This window comes from Taudactylus pleione, unplaced genomic scaffold (genome assembly GCF_031769625.1).
Source record: "Taudactylus pleione unplaced genomic scaffold, aTauple2 ptg000376l, whole genome shotgun sequence".
In the NCBI taxonomy this organism is placed as follows: Eukaryota; Metazoa; Chordata; class Amphibia; order Anura; family Myobatrachidae; genus Taudactylus; species Taudactylus pleione.
This window is the reverse complement of record NW_028284777.1, coordinates 3,084,112-3,096,441: the sequence shown is the minus strand read 5'-3', so window position 1 is coordinate 3,096,441 and position 12,330 is coordinate 3,084,112. Positions and strand designations below refer to the sequence as shown.

Sequence of the window (12,330 nt, the reverse complement as noted above, 5' to 3'; positions counted from 1 at the left end):
TGGCTTTTTTTCTTTTTTTTTTATAAAGGACTTAGGTAATTCCCTGTTTTTTTTTTTTTTTTTTTTAAGTGAGATCTAAGGAGCATTGTGACTACTATACCTTTATCAAACCTTTGTCATTCACTAATTGTTTGGTTGTCTTGTGTTCAATACGGCAAACATTTGATTGTGTGTGAAAAGAAGGTGCCTGGTTCAAGTTAATGGCAGTTGTTTTTGTGCAAGTCTAGGACCTAGTAGAAGTGACCCCTAAAAAGAATAATTTACCGGGTCAGAGGGTTCTCTGTATCAGATGTATTATTGCTAGATCCAGTGGTGGATGTTGACCGTTTAGGGTGAATGACAAAGCAACTAGACTCAATGGAAACAGATCTCAAGACGGGGAAAGAATCCACTTTTTTTTTTAGTTGTTTCAGTCATTAGAGATACTGGGCTCTATTTAGTACAATATGCATTTGTAATGCAGATTGTAGTGTGATATTACCGCGATAAAGCCCTGTCCCTGCGAATGCCCTCCGCAAACTTATCACGGTATTTTCTCAAAAAATACTGTGACAAGTGCCGATGCATGCGCAGACTGACAGTCGCTAAGCCCTGCCCCGCCCCCCCCGCCGAAACCTCTCCTCTCTTAATCTTAATTATACTTGCCTGCAGTCATCGGTGCACCGGTGATTCCTCCGTGGCTCCGGTCAGCTGACATCCCATACTGCACTGGGACTCAGTCAGGTGACGACCGGGCCCCAGTGCAGGCTGAGAGACCAGCTGACGGGAGGGAGGACATCACCCGGAGCCCCGATCACCGGTTCCTGGACTCCAGTAAGTTTTTTTTTTTTTTAAATAATTTCTTTCTTTTTTTTTTAGCAGAGATCAGCGTGTGGTCTGTTTAGACCACACAGCTGACAACTGGGGCCGGCGCCGGGCTCTGCTCTGCCCGTTACAGCAAAGCAGATAACTGGGGGAGACCCTGGATATCGCCACCTCCAGGTGGCGTTATTATCACAGGGCTTTCCCCGGTATTTTTTCACATTTTATTTTTAGTAACTTTGGCCAAATCACATTTCCCATTACAATTATGGGAAATGTGATCTGCTTACTAAAAATAAGTAATAATTAGGGCTTGGAGTAGAATTTTACTCCAATTGCCCTGTAGTAACTTTAGGTGATACTAAAATAATGTTAATAAATAGAGCCCATTGAGTGATGTGAAGTCTATATAGTTTTCATCATTTTCAACTTTGCAATCAAGTCGCAGTCTCTGGCAGATGTAACTTTAGAAAGCAGTATCAAATTAAAGCTGCCTTTTCAAGTACTACTAGACGTTCATCTCAGAGAAGCATTTTTTTATTTCTTTAATGTACGGGCATTTTATATACATTTGACTATGCATGCCCTTATGTACAAACTCTATTGCACTATATGTATTTTTGTTTTTATCCTATGTATGTTGTTGGAGTTCTATTAAAAACGTATGAATAATCCTTTCGTGGATGAATTTGTGTATACCTGTGGAATCAACATTTAGATAAGCTTATTCATTTATCATTCTGGTACGGGTCCACTTATCAGTTTTTTGAGCACATATTGGTGGCATTTGCACTGCATTGCACTAGGGGGTGCTTTTGTCATGTCATATTTTACAGAATAAAGGAGGTGGTGTGGATCTAGAGAAGGAGCTATGTTGCCGTCCTTCACATGGATTTTACTATGCATATTTGGAACTATATCTGATTGGATTGATTTTGGACCTTTGTAATATACATTTTTTCACATATTTATTCACATTGTATACACTTTAGCACCAAGTGTTCTTTTTTTTAATATATATATATGTGTGTGTGTGCCCATGTATATACTGTACATGTATGTGAATATTTATATGTGTGTGTGTGTGTATGTATATATATATATATATATATATATATATTCTACAGTGATCGTGCTGAGCCAAAAAAAAGTGGGTCCCAGGGACTCCATACTTCAAAAAAAGTTGGGGTCCTACCTGACCTTTTCTGGGTCCCATCTAAATGATGCCTTTCTGTAAATCTGGCAACTTAACTACTACAGCCCTTGAAGCATGTACTGTAGCAGATGACTTTGGCCCAGATAGGAAAATAAACAAACACATTGGCCCCAGTAGGAATAAAACCAAACACATTGGACTGCATATGAAGAAAAACACACACATTGGCCCTGATAGGATGATAATAATAAAAATAGACCATTTGGTTCTCACAGGAAAAAATAAAACACAATTGCCCTTGACAGGAAAAAAAACACCAAACACATCAGCTACATGTCATGTCACCGCATCACCATCTCTGGGTTCAGACTGTGCCTGAGCCACCTGGAAAAGTCCAGCGCTGCCAGACTACAATGATGCAGCATGGTGGGTGCAGACAGAAATTAAGGTAAAATATAGAGCTCCCCAATCAGAGGCACACATATAGGGGGAAGCAGGCAGATGCTCACAAAGGCTGGGTGGGCAGAGGCATATAAGGGGATGGTGGTTAGACGGACAGAAGGGGGCAGGCAGAAGCACACACTGTGTGGGCGGACGCACACATGGGGGATGCGCAAAGGCACACATGGGGGTTGGGGCAGAGGCACACATGCGGGTTGAGGCAGAGGCACACATGATGGCAGGCAGAGGCACACATGGGGGTTGGGCAGAGGCACACATGGGGGATGCGCAAAGGCACACATGGGGGCCGGGGCAGAGGTACACATGTGGAAGGGGGTAGATAGAGAGTGAAAAGTAAATATATTAAACAAATTGTAAGCATTAACAGACATACCTGGTGGTGAGAATGGGGGTGGGGAAGTCAAAGAAATGCAGACACTGATTTTATATACTACCATCTGCAGGGAGTGTCTTGGGGGCAGCTCAATATACTCCCCAGTGCCCGGCAGCAGTGACCTCAGATTGGCTGCCTGACATTACAGTATGCCGGCTGCAGGGAGCTTTCAGTCGACTCTGCAGTACTTTATAAATCGGTGTGGTGAGCAGTCTCTGGTCCTTCCCTGCTCACCACACTTAGCACCGCGCAGCCAAACTGATTCACAGGCTGCCCGTCACACAGTGCTGCCGGACTGGAGAGTATGGACAGGTATATTATTTATGTAAAGCAGACAGTCACTACAAACATGTAGGACTATTCCACAAGCCCACTCATAGGTATGTGTGACCTGATATAATCCCAAAATAGACAACAGTCATGGGTGCCCTCCCTATAGTACCAACTACAGTTATTGGTGGTGACCATCATGCTGATTTTCCCCCCATGGGTGACAGCACTCACACTCGCCACACACAGGGGTGAGGGCCCTCACATACAGTAGACACACACAGGGGTGAGGGCAACCACATACAGTAGACACACACAGGGGTGAGGGCCCCCACATACAGTACACACACACACAGGGGTGAGGACCCCCACATACAGTACACACACAGGGGTGAGGGCACTCTCGCCCCCTACCACCTGTACCGGGCTGTATATGTGCTCTGGGCCAGTTACTCACCTCCACCTATTGACTCTTCCGGATGAGGGGGCTGCGAATCAAGGGTCCAGGCAGTATACGCAGTGCAAACAACGCGACCCCCTAATGGAGGCCTGCAGAGCCGGGTTACCGTGCAGCTCCAGCCCCTTCTGGACCAGTGTACCAAGCTCACCGCGGGGGCTGCCATCCGGGCTGTGCATGTACCGGAGTCTGTGCTGCGGTGTACCAAGTACCCGGGATCCGTGCTGTGTATGTACCAGGTGGTGCACCTGGTAACTGTCGAGTAGCGCCCCCTCCCCTGGTACAGTCACCAGCAGAGCTCCCACTGCTTATACATCCTGATGGCCCTGGGTGCGGGTCCTGGCGGGAGCCGCACAGCGCTCACTACTGTACACTTTCCTGATGCCGTCTTCACTCCGGTTGCAGGGCAGTCTTCACTCCAGGTCACCGAGACGCATTGTTGTGCCGCTGGCTGGCCTGATTCCACCCTCTATTTTTTATAACCTGCAGCCGGGCCAGGCTTTTCAATTCCTTAATGAGGAGGCAGGGAATTGGTTGCAGCAGAGCGCGTCCCTGGGGACCCGCCCATTCTAGAAAAATGAGTCCCCGGTCCTTAATACCGGATAAAATACACGCTATAACTCGAATTTGCAATCACTGATCTATACACATCCCAATCGTGCCCCACCACTCCAGACTCAACAACAATCATCCAACTTGTTCCAAAGCACTCCTTGAGGTGAACCACCTCAGTATATATAAGGCAAGAAAGAGGTGGAACTCGGAGACGTGTAACAAATGGTGAACCCTACATCAGGGTATTTAATTGAAAACTTAAATTTTTTACAAGTCTCCGAGTGCCACCTCTTTCTTGCCTTGTGTGTGTGTGTGTGTGTGTGTGTGTGTGTGTGTGTGTGTGTGTGTGTGTGTATATATGTATATATATATATATATATATATATTATATATATATATATATATTATGGAATAACAATCAGGCGGCACTCATTGCAATGATATAGTAGAAGACCAGGTGTAACCTGGTCCTCTACTATATGATTGCACTGAGTACCGCCTGATTGTTGTTCTATGCATCGATTTTGGAGGCTCGTGTAAGGAAGGCACCTGCTTCTTTATCTCTACTGACTTGGAAGGAGTGCTGCTGGAGCTATTTGTGTGTATGTGTATGTATATATATATAATGTTATTTATGGTATTCCGCAGTGCTCTACAGAGAATATTTGGCCATTCAAATCAGTCCCTGTCCCAGTGGGGATTACAATCTATATTCCCTACCACATGCTCGCACACATATGTATGCTAAACATGCCTAAATAACAACCCCACACCACCTGAAGCATGTATTTGTAAATCTAAACAAAAATGAATGAAAATAAACCTACAATAAGGTCTAAATGTTACAAAATATTTGCACTACATGCAAATAATGATAGTTATTTCTCCTCTTCCTTGGGAAAATGCTTTATGTATACAAAAACCTAATAGCTACATTGTAAATTATACTGCTTTATTTGACATTTTCAGGCACTCTAATGTTACTTATAGCGGTCGAATCTTTACAGCTTCCTGTAAAACTAAAATCATAGCTGTGAATGGGGTTCTTCCCTTTTCTGCATAAAAAAAAAAAATATCCTAAATGTTTAGAGAAAACACAGATGTAAGGACAGTTCTAAATAATGCAGCACATTTTCATTTGATTAAATATTTAACATGGTTATATTTTTAGAAAGACCGTAATTTTCATGGATGAGCAGGCTCTCAAAAACTAGGGCTTATATCAGTAATGTTAGCAACCAAAGCCTTTTACTATTCGTTAATAAGAGATTATTTAATTTCAAATGAGAACGTATGCTTCAAAAATCTTTGTTCATGTCTCATGGATGTCACAATAATACGTGTGTGTGTGTGTGTGTGTATGTATATATATATCTATATATATATATATATATACATATATATATATATACATATATATATATATATATATATATATATATATATGTGTGTGTATATATATATAGTCCAATATACTGCACTCCTTAAAAAGTTATATGTTCAGGGTGCTCTCCAAACCCTTGGGTTCCAAAATATAAGAAATATCTGTGAATTTCTCAGATGAAGGCACTCACTTAAGTTATTGATTTTATTGAGACATTTTTCTTCAAAAAACTTTTAGACGTTAAAGTCAGACACCATATTTGGTTGTGTCAATGAAAACGTCTAAAAGTTTTTTGAAGAAAAATGTCTCAATAAAATCAATAATTTTTAAGTGAGTGCCTTCATCTGAGAAATTCACAGATATTTCTTATATATATATATATAATTATATATATATTACAGTTTCACTGTACTGCTTAATTCTGGAAACCTACTAAACGAGCAGACTCTGGGATGTTTTACAGTAAGAATAATAGCACATTTATAGCATTTACATCTCAAAGAGCTGGGCTCTCAAATGATTTTCTTTTTAATTTCCTCTAATGTACTTTAAATTAGCTATTATAATTACAGCATAGTGTACTGTTATATTTAACAAAGTCTTCTGGCTGTTGCAGGCAGCCCTGAAATTGATGCAAAGCGATTGCCTGTCAGAAAGAATGTGTGTACAGCTCACATACAACATGCATTATTATTTAGACCGTCAGTATTCAAACGTGTTTACAAGGCTTTAAAAGTGTAAATTTAATGTACGGTACCGCTGAACTCATGGATTTTAGGATTGCGTATAAACATCCATGAATCTGAGGCGAGATCAGGCTGTGAACCCCACTTCAGGCCTTAAGAGATCCAGACTGCATACAATTGACTCTGGGGTTTTCATTTATTAATAGCTATAATATCAAAACAGTTTTCAAAGGTAATGACCTCTTAAGTACCAGGATTCAAATTGCATAACTGAGATATTGAAGGTTGCTGTCAATCGAAGTGAAGTCTTAGGTTGTAGGTTTATTAAACTCTTCTCAGTACTGTGTGTTTGGACAAAACAATTTTGTTTTCTCTTCTATAAATAATTATATCCTGTTTTTCTTGCAGACATGTCTATCATACAGTAACCACATCTTCCCTGATCCCTCCTAAGAACATCAGTGATATGAAATTTCATGCAGGAACATCCCCTCTGTCGAGTTCAGATGCAGTTATCATACATCCTGGTGCCATGGTTTCTATGCTTGATCTCCTGGCGTCTGTTGATTCAGATTCCCAACCAGAAGTATGTATCTCACAGTTGTAAACTAAGAGCATTCATTTTTACATATTTCTCCTTCATCCACTAGGGGGCACTGTAGCATATACAGTGGGGTAGTTATGGCTGGGAGAGGTGCTGTTGTTTTATGTAAAAGCAATCTCTTCAGATTTACCAAAACACAAATTCAGCAGCCCACAGCTATGTCATTTTATTAGATTATCCTGACATATCAAGGTTCCTTGTTCTAATAATAATTTATTTTATTCTGTGACAGGCCTTTAATAGATTTCTTTCTCATTTCTTCATTTGTAAACTGAATGGTATAATACAAAAGGTTATTGCTTGCCTGTTAGTATCTATGGGAGAAATAGATGGAACTAGATGGAGTGCTATAGGGCAGAGGTTCCCAAACTCCACCATTACAATCCAGTTTTTAAAGATATCCATGCTAGAGCCAAGATACTGTAGTTCAATCAAATGGACTGAGGTACTAATTAAATCACTTGTGCTCAAACATGGATATCCTTCAAACTTGGACTGTAATAGCAGAGTTTGGGAACCTCTGATATAGGGGGGTTCCTGTTGTGGCTCACAATTTCTAAAATGTTACTCCTCAATCGCATGTGAGAGAATTGCACTGAATTAGTATTTGTGTAAAACTAGTGACATGGATGAACATGAGAACTTGTCAGTATGGCCACATACCTGGACAACATTTAACCTTTCACTTACAAATCACATTGCAGCCAATTATTGGAGTCTAAAAGTTACCACTGACCTATCTACATTACACAAAGGCCAGTCTATCTTATCTGGTGGATTTTTGTAAAGTCCTGAACTTTTCAGGCCTTAAGGGATCCAGACTGCATACATATACTAGACAATTGCCATCGGCTATTTAAAAATAAATCTTTACAATATTATGTTACAATTTTGAGAAATCCTAATCTTATTGTTTATGTTCTCTTTGGGGGGGAATCAGTTCAGCGCGATACTAAATAAGCGCGGGAAGGAGTTCCCTGAGCTATTCAATTCACTGCCCTGTTAGGTCCGACTACAGGATCTCTTCTTGCACTCTCCTGAGGTGCAAGCAGAAATCCGACTTAAGTGCCAGCCGCCATGCTGTTTTCCAGCTTAGCTAACAGCTTTGCAGCCAGCACTTTAGTTGGAGAATGCCAGTTAGTGTGACTAAACACCCAGATTAAGGTGCAGTAACTGGCATTCTCCGACTTAAGTGCTTGTAGTCGGACTTAATTACGCGGTGAATTGAATAGCTCCGTGAGCTCCTTCTTGGGGATGTTCAGCATTGCGCTGAATTGAATCGCCCCCTTTGACTGCAGCAAAGACGCGTGAGAACACATCTGTAGGTGACACAACCAGCAGCTGAACCTTCAATTCCTACTGACTAGGAAACGTCTGTGTGTGCAGTGACCTCATGACTTGAAGAGACCGCAGACTCACTCTTGCTATGTGGTCAGTCATCCAATGGTCACATGGGTGGGCTGCTGCTTCGACAAGTAAAGTGTCTCTGAGCACATTGTCTGTTCGTGCCCCTCGAGAATCCATTCCTGACCCTACACAAAATCCGTTCACACATACCCCCAAAATCAATTCATGTCCAGATTAATTCACGCCTACCCCCAATCGCTTCATGCTTTAAATGTAATACATCACTACTTCAAGCCAATTCATGTACCCCTTCCAGTCGATGACTAACCTATGTAAGTCATTTAGTCTCCAGCAAAAATCCAGTCCTATTTCTCCCCCTCCATCCATTTCTACGTCTGAATCTTGCATGTCTCTCACATACACATACACAGGGTTTCACAAGCACACATACAGATAGACGGAAACACAGACTTGGGTATACAGTATAGCCCCCCCCCCTCATTCCTTACAGTACTTGTCACTCTTGGACCTGTCGAAGCTCTGCCTCCTCCTACTTCTATTTTGCCTGCAGAATTGTGCAGTGTGGCCCCACTCCCTGCTTGGACTCCACTGCTCCCTCTCCTCTTTATCTCAACAGCTGAAGTAATGGTCCCATGGGCTTCCACAGTAAGAGGGACCTGGGACACTTCTGTGCTCCCCCTTTAATCTGACAGCATACTACTTTACACAAAACACATATAAAGTGTACATTTCCAAAGTATACTCTGAGGACCTTGATGAAGGACACTTCTGTCGTCACAACTCTGTTTTACTTTTTATCTCTACAGCATGCCTTAGATCTTCAGTTGGCAATTGCAAACATCTTGCAATCACTGGTGCACACAGAGAGAAACCAGCAGGTTATGTGCGAGGCAGGGCTGCATGCGCGGCTATTACACCGATGCAGTTCTGCCCTGGCTGACGAGGACCATGCATTACACCCTCCACTTCAGCGGATGTTTGAAAGGCTTGCATCTCAAGCATTGGAGCCCATAGTGCTGAGGTATGTAGTGCTTCTAAATAAACAACTCTATTTATAGAGCAATTAAGTGTGGATTTGCAAAACAATTGAGGACCTTGGGTGTGACCATGTGACCCCTCTGGCCTAACAGGTATGGACCTCAAGTAGCAAGACTTATGTATAAGTTATCTATCAGTGCATACAATATAATACAAAATCATATTTGTATGATCTAATGGAGCGTCACAATAATCACCACTAACCTTGTCCTCCACAAAGACCTACACTTTACCTCCATGCAGTGCCTTAAGGTTTCTCACTGTTTTATGTCATTTTTTACCAATATGAATTCCTGTGTGTTAGATATGGGTCTTTAGTTAGCATAGGCTTGACTTATTATTCTACTTATTTGTTTAATAACCTATTTCTTTCTGCCATCAGAGAATTTCTTCGTCTCGGAAATCCTTTGAACTGCGCAGCATGGGATAAGCGGTTGTTGAAACAGTACAGAATACACAAACCTAGTTCTCTCAGTTATGAGCCAGAAATGAGAAGTAAGTTTTGTCTAACGTTTTACGATGAAGGTTTAATGAAACTGCAGTCTTGATATAATTTACATTATGAAAAGATCTAATTTTCCCCATGCCACTGAATGTCTGCAAATATTTCATTGCTTAGTGATTCTGATTTTTGCATTATAATAGAGAGATTTGGCACTGTAGCCTGGGGTTTTGCGAGTTTAGGTCAAATCCACTCAAATATTCGTAGTGCTTATATCATTTTAACAAGCAGTAAGGAAGCTTTGGATGAGGGGATCTACATATTCCAATTATTTTCAGGAAAAACTGTTGCCTTGCCTTTTGCAAAATGCTTGGGACGGATTTCAATTCAATGCAATGGTGGCAATATGCCTTCGGAAAAGTCACTTCCAGAACAGGATCTTTGCTCATTTTCCCCATAGAGAACATTGTGTGATAGACAGTAATGCGAGCAGCCGTACACACCTCACTGAACTGAATTCCCCCTTAGAATAATATGCTTGCTTTATATATCAGTATATTTAAAATGTAGTTATTACAGTGATATACAAGAGGATTAGAACTATTAGCAATAACTAATGTACTGTAAAAGCATTTGCTATGATTAATTATTGGTTTGACAACTACGAGAGCACTGTTTGCTACAAATTGTATAAGAAAAAAGTACAGATGAAGCAGAATTTATTGCAGTGAATGGCAATCCATTAGTGTTTGTCCTCAATTAACTCAACCATCCTTAACTATTCAACACTAAATTAATGAGCAATATGCTCAAAATACCACAGTATATCCACTTATTTCTTAGCCATGGTGCACCAGCCACTACAATAAACCCTGCTCCATCTGTATGCTAACATTAGTAGATATTAAACATGCAGGGCCTGTGTTTTTTTTATCTTCCTCTACTTTAGACCGCTCATTTGCTTTATAACTTCCAAAGTTTGAACGAGTGACATTTTAGCCCGTCTGTTCCAAAATTACATTTAGTCGTAGATAAGATGGAAATGCAATTTGTTCAATTATCTGCATTCCTGAGTCTTCCCACACAAATGGCCTTACATTTCCTACATGCAGTGCTGACATATTAGTAATGCTGACATTAGAGGATGTATACTGTGGCTCTCCACTCAGCAATGCTCATGTGACGTTATACTGCCGCTCTGCCATTCATTCAATGTGTTTTTGATTCATTTCTTGATCTGACGAGTCCCATAGTGCTTCTTGTGGCATAATGTACCTCTCAAGTGACACTTTCACTTTTAGATTTTTTATTTTTCATTGCATACACTGTAATGAGCCCAAAATATAAATAATGTAGAATGGGAGAATGAATGAAAGAGCTGTAGGTATGTCACTCATGCAGGATGGGTACATTGCCTGAGGCTTAGGATTCATTACTGTGCAAGAATGTAATAATTACTAATGGTAGGGATGTTGGAGCCTTTGATTGGCTTGCAGGGAATCTAGATGTAGTACGCAGCTCATCATTTCACTGCATAGGGGGGACTACTACTGGGGACATTGAATAGGGAGGACCACTACAGGGGGAACTGTATAAGAAGCACTGCATATACGGGTGATTACTACTGGGGGCCTGCATAAGGGGGACCACTACAGGGGGCATTATATAAAAGAATAATAAGTGTTTATTGCCATGTAGATGTTGGCAGTTGTAATTATTTTATATCTGCTCCAGAAATGGTGAATGTAGCTAATACATATTAGGGATAATGCAGAGTCTCTTTAAGTTACTGTATGTGGGCCAGTGATGAAGAGAGATGTTTTGGAAGCATACATATTGATGCCACCTGGCTGGAATAATTAAAATTTGGTGCCAATATTATTTATAGGTAGAAACGGAACAGAGATGGGAATGGTACTGTATGTGTATTTCCTTTAGCTCTGACAGTTCTTTTTCCTTGGATGCACACAGGTAGCATGATCATGTCAACAGAGGGCCTGGGCTCTGACAGCGTGTTCTGTGTGGGAGAAGATAAACACTACCGGATAAGCCGGAGCTTGGTAAAGTCAGCAGAAGGGAGCACAGTGCCCCTGACCAGGGTAAAGTGCCTGGTTTCTATGACAACGCCACATGACATTAGGCTTCACGGATCATCAGTCACTCCTGCCTTTGTGGAATTTGACACTTCTCTGGAAGGCTTTGGGTAATGTGTGTGTTTTGTTTTTTATTGTTTTTTTGTAACCTTACACATACTAATAATGAAACAACAATAGCCATATAAAATACTGAATATATATTTAAAGGTTCTCTAATTATAAACTCGTATAAAAGTAATGCCCCCAAATATTCATAGGCTTGATGTACAGTTGGACATAAAATTGCAAGTTAATGTGACTAACAGTAATGCACAGTCTGTAATTTAATTTGTACAAACTTAAGATAGGTGCAACTTGATATCTCACTTATACAGTAAAATTGTCCATCGCAAACATAGAGACATTGAATTTGATGGCAGATAAGAACCACTTGGCCCATCTAGTCTGCCCCTTCAGGTTTAGGGGGTTAGAGGCAAATACAGTAGAGCAGTTTAAACATGCTAGGGATAGACATAAGGACATCCTTATAAAGAACTAAGGATCAAATAGGGTTTGAGGTTACCATAAGGGTAAAAAAGGGGCAGACTACAGGACCCAAGTGGTTCTCAATTGCTGTCAAATTTTCTGTTTGTATGTAA

At 40.9% G+C, this 12,330-nt stretch overlaps 1 protein-coding gene across 7 annotated transcripts in view; it reads left to right on the top strand.

Annotated features, from left to right (window-relative positions):
• Nucleotides 1-12,330, top strand: part of WDFY3 (WD repeat and FYVE domain containing 3) — a 304,293-nt gene that overhangs the window by 183,602 nt on the left and 108,361 nt on the right. For all 7 annotated transcript variants that reach the window (XM_088445038.1, XM_088445034.1, XM_088445033.1 and 4 more), the window contains exons 15-18: nt 6,553-6,730; nt 8,923-9,137; nt 9,537-9,649; nt 11,568-11,799. In XM_088445038.1, coding sequence (XP_088301164.1) covers nt 6,553-6,730; nt 8,923-9,137; nt 9,537-9,649; nt 11,568-11,799 — 738 coding nt within the window. The remainder of the gene's footprint in view (nt 1-6,552; nt 6,731-8,922; nt 9,138-9,536; nt 9,650-11,567; nt 11,800-12,330) is intronic.